The following is a 13,356-nucleotide window of genomic DNA, read 5'->3' on the forward strand; positions in this document are numbered from 1 at the left end:
GCGGATGCGTGCACACGCCCTCAGGGCGTCTTACTTGTCTGCATGGCTTAGCGAGGCTGCAACAACAAATTGCCATCATTCTGGTGCAAAAAAGAGGGGGGGGAAATAATGTGAATATATTAAAGACCATAGCTTGATGCATTATGTGTATTAGTGTATTTCTGAGTTAAGAGAGCTGAGAACGGCCAAGTGTTGGAATAGAAGACCATTTTTTTTTGTTATTGTAGGGAAAGCTTTTGCTGAAAATAGCCAATCGACAAGCTCACAACGCGTTGCAGCGCAATACGGATGCTGGGGTAGTTACTGTATGTGGTTAAAGGATCATTCCGGATTTGCTGTGTTCTTAGCTTAATCTGTTATTCTATCCAATAACGAGTGTTACAGGTGAAAAATTACATCCAGAGCACAGCTCCAACCGCGCACGCTGGCTCCTAGGCTAAATCGCTGTTCGGAGAGAAAAAAAATCTACACATCTGTCTTTCATAATGACTAAAATCGTTGCACAGTGTTTTTTCCCAAAGGGGCTTCTGTAACAAGGCCAACAAGCCTAAGACCCAGTGCACATGCTCTGAGCTGCGGTCCGCCTCCACCACTGGTGCCACTGTTTTTTTGGATATAATACGATCAAAAGAAAAGCGCTGGTCCGGAATTCTCCTTTAAGAAGTCTTGTCTTCCTGCCCTCAGCCATTAAGATCTTCGTGGCCACCAAGAGCAGTCGAGGTGCTGGTGTGGAAGAGGCAGAGCGGAACAGGAAGTTCACCTTTGAAAAGATGAGCGCCGAAATCAACGAGATCATACGAGTCCTGCACCTCACCTCGTGGGACGAGGATGCTTGGGCTAACAAGGTAGGACAGGACATACTGTACTGTACTTGGCCCACTGATCACCCACTTGACATGTTTCTCAGCCATCACCTTCTTCCGTCCACTCCTAACTGAGCCTGCATCCTCAACATCAATCACTCACTCACTGACGGCGCACAAAAACTCAGCATCCTCTCCCTCAGCTCACCCAAAGTTGTTTTAATGCCAGTAGCTATTTTCACAATTTCAAAAGTTCAATAAATATTTTTTGTAATTAGATTTTTTTTATTGTGCTCAGGAACACAGAGGGAAATTATATGCCACAATTTAGGCATTTACTGTAGCAGACGCTCTTAATCCAGAGCGATATACAGTAAGCAAGAACAACACAAGGTCGAATGTAGGATCTTAAGAACATCTGTCTAAAAGTAGAATATCTGTACAATGAAGGCTACGGCAAGTGCTACGGGCTAAGGTGGAGTCTGAAGAGGTGAGTTCTCAGACTACGGCGGAAGATTGGGAGAGAGCCACACACCCTTATGCTTCATTTATACACCGTCGAATGATGGTGATGGTGTCGCTTGCAACTTTTAGCTTGTAGATCGGCTCAAGTACATTTTCAATTCCGTACTTTTACTTACAGAGTAACAGAGTAGTAATAAATTGCAGTATTGGTACTTTTACTTAAGTAAAACAACTGAGTATTTTTTCCACCACTGTATGCCTATCTGTTGGCCAGGTATAGTACTAGTGACTCATCACAACCAAAACCGAATTTGCATACCAAAGGTGCGAGGTTTGCAAGCCCTGTTCTCAGCAAGCACCGTTGTACCACACACTGCCCCAGAGCTACAGTAGCGGAGGTTTCATCTCCATGTCCTTCTGCGCTGCAGAGAGCAGCCCCAGTATACAGTCTCTTCTGTCTCCACTTTTTTTTTTGCTTGATATTATAACTCTTGGTTTCTTCTTCTTTTTTCTTTTTCTTCCTCCTCCATTCTTTTCCTCCCTGTAGAAGGTAAGCCTGTTTCCGATCCCCTCCGCACTGCTGCAGCATGTGGATGTGTGAGGAAGGGTCAATGTTTGTGTGTTCATAACCAGTCATGTCGGTACTTACTGTCTTAAAGTAAGCGTGTGGTGAATGTCTTTATTTGGCTGGCTGTCTGTAGCCTGTGTGATGTTGTACTGTATTATAAATAGTATGTCATCACTATATTATGCTATATATACGGTATATATATATAATATATGTTCAGTATGTGTCATTTTGTCACTCAGTGTGTCTTTATATGAATTGCATTAATTGAATAATAATGTTGTGTGCTTCTTTTCAGCTTAACTGACATATTTAAATAGCCATTAACTGCTCTACTGTAGCTCCTAGCTTTTTACTTTGTTGTAGGGCTGTGATGACTCTAGCTGAAAATAACGGATTTTAACACGTTTTTAAACATCCATTATTTCCGGCAAGCAACACAGTCGTATGGCGAAGTATAATTTGAGACTAGTCTCTTTCCTGTCTTTGCTCATGCTATGTGACTGTTTTCATGTATCTGGCATTGGTTCACTTTGTGATGAACCAGTCAATGTGCAGCAAATTAAATCTGATGGAATCTTTTATACTTTTTGGCACATCAGCTTGAGATTTTTCCCTGATGTGGTTTGGGGGAGGGGGGGGGGGGGGATTTCTTTTTCAGAAGTCTAACCTGTATCACTGCATGTTTATAGCCAGCTAACAACTTGTCCAGCCAAGGACTTGTTTGTGTTTAGGTTCATGTGTGTGGGATGTGTGTGCGGGTTCCTGTTTGTATACACTGCATATTTCAAGTGAGCCTGTTATAAGCCCTTTAGTGTGTGTGAGAAACCATGGCCCAGCATGTCTGCTCAGTTCATGAATGTTAGGTAGATAAGCTGATGGATGTCCAATACACATCCATTGTAGGTGGCCGATATTGAGCAGTCCATTTACTATGAGAGCTTCGTGAGCTGGAAAAAAAGCTTTTGTGTCTCCAAACAGCCTATACTGTAGTTGCAACCAGGTGCTGCAAAGCAACACAGAGCTCACCGCTACAGTATATAGCTGAGGCAATAATCATTACTTGCTGCAACTATTTAAAATGTCTTAGTGATTATTCTATCAATTACTTTTTCAATTAATCAAATAATAGTTTTTAGTTATTTTATTTTTTATTTACAGTATCAAAAACCGTCAAATTATAGATTTCTTTATTATCAACCAAATTGATTTGTCTGATTAACCAGTTAAGCCCTATTCTACTTCGTTGTCCAAACACTGTCACCTCCATATTGCGATAATAGCAGATCTATAAGCTTACAACGTGTCACATCACAATGCGTTGTGAGCTTGTAGGTCTGCTATTTTTACATTTAAACTTTAAATATATTCTTTTATTAAATCCCTACTAAGGATGAACCTTTCTCGATATCAATTTTGCCCCTTACCGAAGATTTCAGTCATTGGATGTAGGGTAAACAGCATTGCTAGCCTTTGAGTGATGCTGGTATTTTCCATACAACTATACAATCTGACAACTGTTATTTCATGTCCAGGACTGGATCTTTGACAAAGATATATATACATGATGCTCTGTTTCATTCTCACTTCAGGACATGGAGGCTATGAAAAGGTCTCTTGCTTTGATCGAGTCTAAGATGGCACTAGCTAAAGCTTGGCTCAAAGACCCTCATGGACAACCAGGTATGTTATTGAGTTTGTAGATTTCCATTTCTTTTCTTAAGCCATTTTGCAATAGGGGGTCCACAGCCAGAGACTATGGCTATACAGGGGTCCTTGGCCTGGCAAAGTTAAGGGAGCCCTGGGTTAGAGAACTCTGATCAGAGAATACATCCAATACATAACTTTCTTGTCCTTTGATAAACTTGATCTGTGTTTTACATCTACAACACTGTGTGGTGTGTCCTTGTACACAGGAGACCCTGGTGAGGTTGCCATACGTGTGATCCTGGATGAGGCTGCCAAGGTCGGAGAACTGTGCGCTGGGAAAGAGAGGAAAGATGTCCTGGGCACCGCTAAAGCTCTGGGCCAGATGACCGAGCAGATCTCAGATCTCCGTTCCAGGTAAACACACTCACTCTCTCACTATATCCGACTTTATGCTCTCGAACCCACCCTCAACTGGCACGCGCGGACACACACACACGCGGACACACACACGCGGACACACACACACACACACACACACACACACACACACACACACACACACACACACACACACACACACACACACACACACACACACACACACACACACACACACACGCATATGCGCATACGCGCACACACACACACACACACACACACACACACACACACACACACACACACACACACACATAGTACTCCCAAATTAAATATACCAGTAAATTGCTGCCATTTCAAGCGTGTGGGAAGTTCTAGGAACGGTGTTGTGGTGTGATCAAGACTGGAAAACTGTTATCTGTTGTCGTACCGTAATCTTCAGCTAACATGTTTGTTTCTAGATTATAATCATATAGTCTACTAGTCTGGAGCACGGAAGCTCTTTACAGTCGCGCTTTATCATCGAAGCATATATAGTTTGCTGCTTAGCATAAATGGAAATTTAAAAAGAAAAAGAAAATATATTTTAAAATATATTTTCGTGAACGGAAATGACAAACAAACCGCTTCCTGACTCGGATTTCGGGAGGTGTAGTTCTAGACTCTACTGTATATACTAGCATTCAGAGATTGTGGAATAGTTGTCTGGATACGCAAGACTATAGTCATACAGTGTGTGTGTGTGTGTGTGTGTGTGTGTGTGTGTGTGTGTGTGTGTGTGTGTGTTTCTTCTTCAGAGGTCAGGGTTCAACCCCAGGGTGTGTACAGCGTGCGCTGCAGTGTTCCCAGGGTCTAGACCTGCTGTTTGGGAAGGTGGACAGCGCTGCCCGCAGACTGGAGGCTTTAATCAATGCCAAGCAGTCTATCGCCAGGAGGCTGGACGCTGCACAGGTCAGTCTCTGAATGACACAACATTTCAACCCAGTGTCCCTGATCTGGACATATCATTATGTGTTGTATTGCGACTCGTTGTGAGCTTGTAGAACGGCTATTTTTGCTATATGGATTAAATGTTTAAAAGGACTACACCTGCATCAATACAATTCAGTGAGTTATATGTCTCTGCAAGTAGATTTTGATATTGTACTGAAACTAATGGAATTCAATGGCTTCCTCGAAAAACAAAGAAACGACAGTATGCTTTGGAAAGGTATTGGCATTACAGTAATATGTATACTGTGAGTCATAGTAAATGAAATATGCCAGACCACCATAATGTTCCTTCAACTCGAACTGGCTTTTACGCTGGCTTTTAATAGTGTATGCATCCTCCAGCCTCCATTAACTAAACACACCCAACCCATTCTGGGCGGGAACCCCTTTAGGTGTTCTAACCCTTCTGGACGGGAACCCCTCTTGTTGTTCTGTACAGTATGTACAGTATTAAAAAATGACAAGAAATTGATGCTGCTATATACATAATTGAAGTTTTTCAGAAAACTTAGGTCAGGATTTAGAAGACTTTTTAGAATCGGCTTCAGTCCAAAATGGGTTAACATTTAAACCATATTTAGTTCAGGGGTCATCAGCAGGGGTTCCCGGGAGCCCTAGGGGGTCCTTATAGATACTGCAGGGGGGGCAGGCAAATCTTTAATTACTTGAAACCTCACATCCCTATTCTGGGGGGAACATTAGCCCCAGTCAAACACCAAATGATGTATGGGTCAATGGCACAGTTAAGACATGCCTCGAATAGAGATGCTAGGGTTTATGTGGTTAAGAAATGGCCTCACCAACAGGGCACAATACTTTATCTGCTGTATGTGTATGTCAGTGGATGTGAACATATTTGACGTTATATACGTTATACTTTATGCCATCTGTAGGCTTGGTTGGCTGATCCCAACGGTGGACCTGAAGGAGAGGAGAACATCAGGGCTTTGCTAGCAGAGGCCAAGCGTATTGCAGATCTGTGTGAAGACCCCAAAGAGAGGGACGACATTCTGCGCTCCATCAGCGAGATTGCAGGCCTCACTGCCAGACTCGTCGAGCTACGCAAACAGTACATTATTCTATTCTCTTCTTTGTCTCTCCCTCTTAACATCCCCCCAAAGCACACTCTCACACTCACACACACACACACACACACACACACACACACACACACACACACACACACACACACACACACACACACGATTTGTGACATTTGAGTAATTCTTAGGGTCTTCTTTTTGCAGATTCAAACTGCATGCCATCACTAAATGGCATGTTTTTCCTGCCTGGACAATGCGTTGTTGTTGTCTGTCAGCCATGGGCATCAGTCCAACCATGACCCTCAGGTTGCAAACCCTTTGTATTGTATGGGATGATGAGGTGATAACCCTGGTGGTGGACTTGGTGTGGTGGAGGTTTTTGAATATACAGTCAATAACTAACACTGAAGGACATCTGTATGATGTCAATTGTGTCAAAATGTTTTCTAGGCTTAAAGGAGAATTTGGTGCAGAAGGGAAACCTATTGTTGCGCATCATGTCAGCCAAATGGCCGATCTGTTGTTTTCGGTTTGCGAAACCGGTGTGTAACGAAGTATAAAACAGTCTAGCCAGACAAATATCTCTGCCTACCAATACATCTGTGGAAATCTCAGCAGAGACAACATCTGCTAACAAACCTACGGCCTACTCTTTTGGTACTTTTGGTAACCAGTCCTGATACCGTCTGAATAACCGTCCTGATGTCTTTGCATTTGTTCTACAATGCAGTTATTTCTTGAATCTCTGAATGGTTTCCACCCAATTTTAAGCCCCAAGTTGAATTAAATGTCACCAGACGTATCGGTAGGAAGAGATCTCCGATCACGTGCCTACGTGAGCCAAAACTGTCTCTGCTCGTTTCTGATTGGGGATGATGGCTACTTCTAGACTGAACTGCTGTTTCCTGATCTCAGGGGTAAAGGTGATAGTCCAGAAGCCCGTGCGTTGGCTAAGCAGATCGGCGCTGCCCTTCTGACCCTGCAGTCCAAAACTAACCGGGCCGTGGCCAACATGAGGCCAGCCAAGCCTGCCGTCACCCTGGAGGGCAAGATGGAACAGGCTCTGCGCTGGGTCAACAGTCCCGGGCTAGACGACAGAGGAGTAGGTGAGTGGTGGTGTTGAATGCTGCCCCGGGGGAGGGATGACATCACAATATGGTGTCTAAAATAAAACCTCAGACCTTGCATAGCTGTTGTCAGCCTTTATTGATGTTTGGATAGCGTGTGAAAGTGGGTATGTTACCGACTGAAAGACTTTGCATTGCTTGTGTAGCATTTAGCTGACAGTTGTGCAGCATCATGAAAGATGTGAGCGATTTGAGGCTGCAGACGGGCCCATGGGGGGGATTTAGAGAATCAAATGCCTCGGTCCTGCATCGTTTGTAACGTAGCACCCGGAGGCCAACTTGTTTTCTCTGCCCTCGGTGGCGATTGATGCTATTTCCCCCAACACCTGCACTGACTCGCCTCATACAGAGCTCCATTGACTGACTAACTGTCTGATTGATTCAGTGAGCATTCTGTCTGCTGCCCTATGTCTGTTTTGTAGTTTGATTGTTTCCCCTTTATGCTTAAATCCCCTGCTTCCATATGGAGCAGAATGTGAGAGACTACAATTCATTACAGGTATGCTGTTGTCTTTATGTCAACAATCACTATATGTAACTTTCTTTGATCAACCAGGACTAAATGCATGCAGTAGCCAATAGCAATGTTTGAGAGAGAGATTTATATTTATTTTTCAATTTATTATTTTCCTTGACACCTTCAGGAATGCAGCACTTATTACTGATATAATAATAATAATAATGAATACATTACATTATCAGCACAGTGAGATTGCTGAATCTCACTGTTTAGAGATTATTGAAGGACATAGCAGTGTTTTCTGTCTGCTCAGACACAATGTCAAGGACAAGGACAGAGAGAGATTGTGTGAAATTAGGCAGCCAAGTGTGAAGTGCTTGAGAATGACCCGATGACACCTCCCCAGGTCAGGCAGCGATCAGAGGAATGGTGGGGGAGGGGCGGAGGCTGGCAGGAGGCCTCATAGGCCCATATAGACAGGATCTGATTGGACGCTCCGACCGAACCGAAGCTTTGATGGTGTCCCTCGCCGACATGGCCGCCAGAGGTGAGGCCGAGGCTCCTGCTGCACGCGCTACAGCAGCACAGCTGCAGGACTGTCTCAAGGTATAGCACACACACACACACACACACACACACACACACACACACACACACACACACACACACACTTCGCCAAACCCTCAGGATAGGGACCATTTCCTTCATAGTAATTATTAGTAAAGACTGCCACCTGGTGGCAAATAAGTTGAAGTATGCTCATAGTAAACTGAAAATGTGTCATCCTTTCACCAGCATTGCATAGCATACCATGTTCCATCCAGGCTCACTCACATGTAGTCTGTCTGCGTTGTGTTTAACAGGACCTGAAGGGGCGTATGCAGGAGGTCATGACCCAAGAAGTTTCTGATGTTTTCAGTGACACTACGACTCCTATCAAATTGCTGGCTGTGTCTGCAACTGCTCCCCCTGACACACCCAACAGAGAGGAGGTAATTAAGTCACAAGCTGCTGTGGCTGCAGGCTTATGCAAAGGCTAAAATGTAATTTAGATAGCATGTTATGTAGACAGATGCCAGATTTGTTTGTAGATCCATCATCCTATAGTTTAGTTACGTATAGTTTCAATAGTGTCAATGTATTATTTTATATATTATCATCATCACATCATGGATTTCACAATGCCACACCAGACTTTCCGGTCCTTCATTCAGTTCATTGCCATTCCCAGTTCCTGCTTACTGAAACATGTGTCCCTAGCGATGAACACTGGGAAGGTTTCCGTATATTAGATTAGTCCATGGGTGGCTCTTCCAAGAGAGATTTTGCACTCTCATTAGAAGGCGAGTGTAAGTGCCATCCAACCGTTTATTGTATATTACACTAAACTATATTATTATTATATTATACCGTATATTATACTGTTTATTTTGACGATAGGTTCTTGGATTAGCTATTTTCCTAGATTACTATTTCTATGCATTTGATATATTAACTCGTGTTTACCTTGCTTGCTGTAAATCATCTGGATTATGCCTACGTTTTAAATTGTAAGAAATGTGACTGTAACAGTAGTCATGTGTGTCGTAGGTGTTCGAGGAGCGCGCAGGGAACTTTGAGGCTCACGCAGGTCGTCTGGGGGCGACCGCAGAGAAGGCTGCCGCCGTGGGAACAGCCAATAAGAGCACAGTAGAGGGGATACACGCTGCTGTGAAACACGCTAGGGAGCTCACACCACAGGTCAGTCTGTTCGCTGCAGTCATGTGCTATTTATACACAGTATAAATATATATACTGTATATATATATACTGTACTGTATATTTGTTTTGGTGTGCAAGGCAGAGGTTCTTAACCTGTGGGCCGGGGACCAATGGTGGGCCACGAGGGTATTGCAAGTGGGCCCCCAAATGATTGGAAAAAGACTGTTTTCTTTGTGACAGCAATAAATAGGAACTTATAGTATACTGCGTTAGTTCCATTGATCCAAGTCGAAACACAATCGATTGATTGATCATTAAAATTAAAATAAACATGCTCTGAACATACACGCTGGCCCACCCATCTGACCACCGTGGGATTTCGGTCCAGATGTGATCAACAACAACTCGAATCGCTGCCTTCCACACCCTCCTGTCCTGGCTGCGATGCGCGACCAAGTATAACTCAAGCATACGTTTTTCAGGTATCACGCCCAATTCACACCTAGCAGCGAGTTTCACTCAACAGTTGGGACGCTCGACAGCAAAAGCATTGCATCGAAGCTGAGAAAACCTCCACTTTGCACTAGCATCCAGTCCACTAGCATCCTTTGCTGAAGTGCATGGCCATCAGGGGACAGGATATTTTTCACCACATCCGTCAGAGAACGGATCACACCACCCAGTATCACGATTATATCTTTTTAGTTGTTTGTGTATATAAAATATATATTCCCTAGCGAATCTCTTAGTTACACCCACATTATTTCTGTGAAACAGTTTGTTTATGCTTATTCATTAAGATTCATAAAGATTGCTTGTGTCATTTTGCAGAGGCATCCCGGGTGGAATGCCAGGCATTCCATCCAGCAGGCACTTTCAGCAGGCATTTCGCTGCTGTACAGAAGCTGTGACTTTTTGCTAATAGCTGTGCATTTGGAATGAATGAAGATAGGAATACAACGGCATATGTAATGCCTAATATGTATAAATCATTTAAAAACAAGCCACCGGAGGTGAGATAAGATTGCCTGCATTTCTCCTGTCTGTCTTTGTGCTTTGTTGCTGGGTGCAACGGTTGGCTGAGCACCGTGGCTCTCTGGCCGTGGACTAGAAACACAATCATTCAACATCACTTGAAATTGACAGAAATGTACTGCTGTGTGCATGTTGTAGGTCGATATACAAGTTACATACAAGTACATAAACGACCAGGACGGCTCTGTTTCAACATGCACGCCAGCTGCTCTCTGCCCAGACAGGAGAGCTGTTTAGCGTACAGACAACATGTTGCATTTCTGGACACTGGACAGCATGATTGTAAACAATCTATTAATTTTAACTGATAAAGAGGTTGCTCAATATTAATTCCTTTCCCGTTTACATACTATATGCTAGTTTAAACCTTTGATTTTAAAATGTGCTACCCAATACAGTAGCAGACGCACACGACAGCTAGCTCATCATAACCTCAGACACAGCCAATGTATTATTTAAGCACTGTGGTTATCATCGTGGACTTGCAATGCTGCTGGTGTGAATTGAATTGTTTTTGTGTGTATGTGTTCATAATTAGGTGACTTCTGCTGCTCGGATCCAGCTGAAGAACCCTGGAAACCCAGCAGCGTATGAGCACTTTGACACCATGAAGAACCAATGGATCGACAATGTAGAGAAACTCACTGGTGAGAGTGTGCTTTAAGTCTGACAGCATGTATTGACATCTCTACTACTATTAATATTTGAGGTTTCTGGGGTACACTCCTTAAATGAAACTACAGTCAGTAGATGAGGGCACATCCAACCTGTTTGATTGCAGGTGCAGGATACCGGTACATGTGAAGATTGAAGAGAACTAATCACACACTGCTGGCTGCAATCACACACTGGATTGCAGCAGTGTTGTTTTTGGCAGCAAATTTCTATTTTAGTTTAGTCATAGTCTTTGGACTGAAACTTCCTTTAGTTTTAGTCACATTTTAGTCACCTGGAATGTCTTAGTGTTAGTCTAGCTTTAGTCGACTAAATGTCATAAGACTTTAGTCGACTAAATCTACAGTTGATTTAGTCGACTAAATTGTATTTTGGCGGGTCTTGATGCCGTCGTAATGAGTGTTTTTACACTTGCTGAAAATAGCCGATCTACAAGCTCGCAACGCGACACATTGTGAGCTTGTAATCAGCTATTTTCAGCATGCAACCAAGTGTAAAATGACTTATACTGAATCTCTTGTCCACTAGTCCCTTCCTAACATTTTAGTCTAGTTTGTATTTGTCGACGAAATTGTCAGTATATTTAGTCTTAGTTTTAGTCATCGTAGCTTAGTTTTGATTTAGCTTCCATTTGTTTTTGTCAGTGAAAATAGGTAGTCGACGAACATTTTTCGTGTGTGTGCGTGTGCGTGTGTGTGTGTGTGTGTGTGTATGTGTGTGCGCGTGTGCCTATCTATTCCCAGGTCTGGTGGATGAGGCTATAGACACCAAGTCCTTGCTAGACGCCTCAGAGGAAGCTATAAAGAAAGACATCGACAAGTGCCGTGTTGCCATGGCCAATGTCCAACCCCAGATGCTTGTTGCCGGGGCAACAAGCATAGCTAGACGAGCTAATCGAGTTCTGCTGGTGGCCAAGAGGGAGGTGGAGAACTCAGAGGATCCGCGGTTCCGCGACACGGTGAAGCACGCGTCGGACGTCCTGTCCCACACCATCTCACCCATGGTGATGGACGCCAAGGCGGTGGCGGGGAACATACAAGACAAAGGTACGTCCTCCTGTCCCACACCATCTCACCCATGGTGATGGACGCCAAGGCGGTGGTGGGGAACATACAAGACAAAGGTACGTCCTCCTGTCCCACACCATCTCACCCATGGTGATGGACGCCAAGGCGATGGCGGGGAACATACAAGACAAAGGTACGACCTGTCCCACACCATCTCACCCATGGTGATGGACGTCAAGGCGGTGGTGGGGAACATACAAGACAAAGGTACGTCCTCCTGTCCCACACCATCTCACCCATGGTGATGGACGCCAAGGCGGTGGCGGGGAACATACAAGACAAAGGTACGTCCTCCTGTCCCACACCATCTCACCCATATGGTGATGGATGCCAAGGCGATGGCGGGGAACATACAAGACAAAGGTACGTCCTGTCCCACACCATCTCACCCATGGTGATGGACGCCAAGGCAGTGGCTGGGAACATACAAGACAAATGTACGGAACACCATCTGACAGTGGTGGAAAAAGTAACAATGTTACTTAAGTAAAAGTATCAATACTGTAATATAGAAATACTCTGTTGCAAGTAAAAGTCCAGAATTCAAAATGCACTTGAGTAAAAGTATAAAGGTATTGGCATCAAATGTATAAAAATCTTTTGAAAATAGCACATCACTATTTTAAGCTCACGCATTGTGGGCTTGTAGATCGTCAATGTTGAAATGACCTAAATTAAGTGGTAAATGTCCGTTTTGTAATAATTCTCAAAATTTACAAAGTAACTAGTAACTAAAGCTTTCAAATGAATGTAGTGTGGAGTATTTGCAATATTTGCATCCAAGAATTGTAGCAGAGTAGAAGTAAAATTGGAAATACTCTCCACTGCTGCAATCTGACAAAGACTTCCAGACTCAAGGGCATGAGATGCTCTCATACTGAAGTACTTAACCTATGGCTCCCTCTCTTCCTGGTCCTCTCGTTCAGCTCTCCAGAAGGCCTACCTGGACTCCTGTCTGAGGATACTGTCTGCAGTGGGGAAGGTCAGAGAAGCCTTCCAGCCTCAGGAGCCTGACTTCCCACCTCCACCCCCTGATCTAGACCAGCTCCACGTAAGTATGCACGCACGCACAGTCGCATACTGTACGCATGCTCTGGTTTGAGGTGTAAATTCTCCAAACACAAACATTGAAAAGATAACAAATGGGACGTCTGGGCTAAAAGAGCAATGAGGTAACAGCCTTTATTTAATTAATACGACGCCAACATGTTTCGTATAAAACTCTTTGGATCGGCAATTTTCAAATCACCAAAATATACAGGGCTGAAGTGGATAATGGATGTATTGTAATAATAATCGAAATCTACTAAGTAAGTACGTTTTCAAATAATTGTAATGGAGTAAATTTGCCTCTGAGATGTAGTGGAGTAGAAGTGGAAATATTGGAAATT

At 43.6% G+C, this 13,356-nt stretch overlaps 1 protein-coding gene across 2 annotated transcripts in view; it reads left to right on the plus strand.

Moving 5' to 3' along the window:
• Positions 1 to 13,356, plus strand: part of LOC308328091 (vinculin-like) — a 48,934-nt gene that overhangs the window by 22,623 nt on the left and 12,955 nt on the right. For both annotated transcript variants that reach the window (XM_080781791.1, XM_080781790.1), the window contains exons 6-17: positions 685 to 845; positions 3,429 to 3,519; positions 3,753 to 3,900; positions 4,662 to 4,815; positions 5,751 to 5,926; positions 6,816 to 7,006; positions 7,894 to 8,093; positions 8,351 to 8,479; positions 9,078 to 9,227; positions 10,762 to 10,870; positions 11,642 to 11,944; positions 12,892 to 13,016. In XM_080781791.1, coding sequence (XP_080637917.1) covers positions 685 to 845; positions 3,429 to 3,519; positions 3,753 to 3,900; positions 4,662 to 4,815; positions 5,751 to 5,926; positions 6,816 to 7,006; positions 7,894 to 8,093; positions 8,351 to 8,479; positions 9,078 to 9,227; positions 10,762 to 10,870; positions 11,642 to 11,944; positions 12,892 to 13,016 — 1,937 coding nt within the window. The remainder of the gene's footprint in view (positions 1 to 684; positions 846 to 3,428; positions 3,520 to 3,752; positions 3,901 to 4,661; positions 4,816 to 5,750; positions 5,927 to 6,815; positions 7,007 to 7,893; positions 8,094 to 8,350; positions 8,480 to 9,077; positions 9,228 to 10,761; positions 10,871 to 11,641; positions 11,945 to 12,891; positions 13,017 to 13,356) is intronic.

This window comes from Protomyctophum bolini (assembly GCF_963924005.1).
Source record: "Protomyctophum bolini genome assembly, chromosome: 14".
Classification (NCBI taxonomy): domain Eukaryota; kingdom Metazoa; phylum Chordata; class Actinopteri; order Myctophiformes; family Myctophidae; genus Protomyctophum; species Protomyctophum bolini.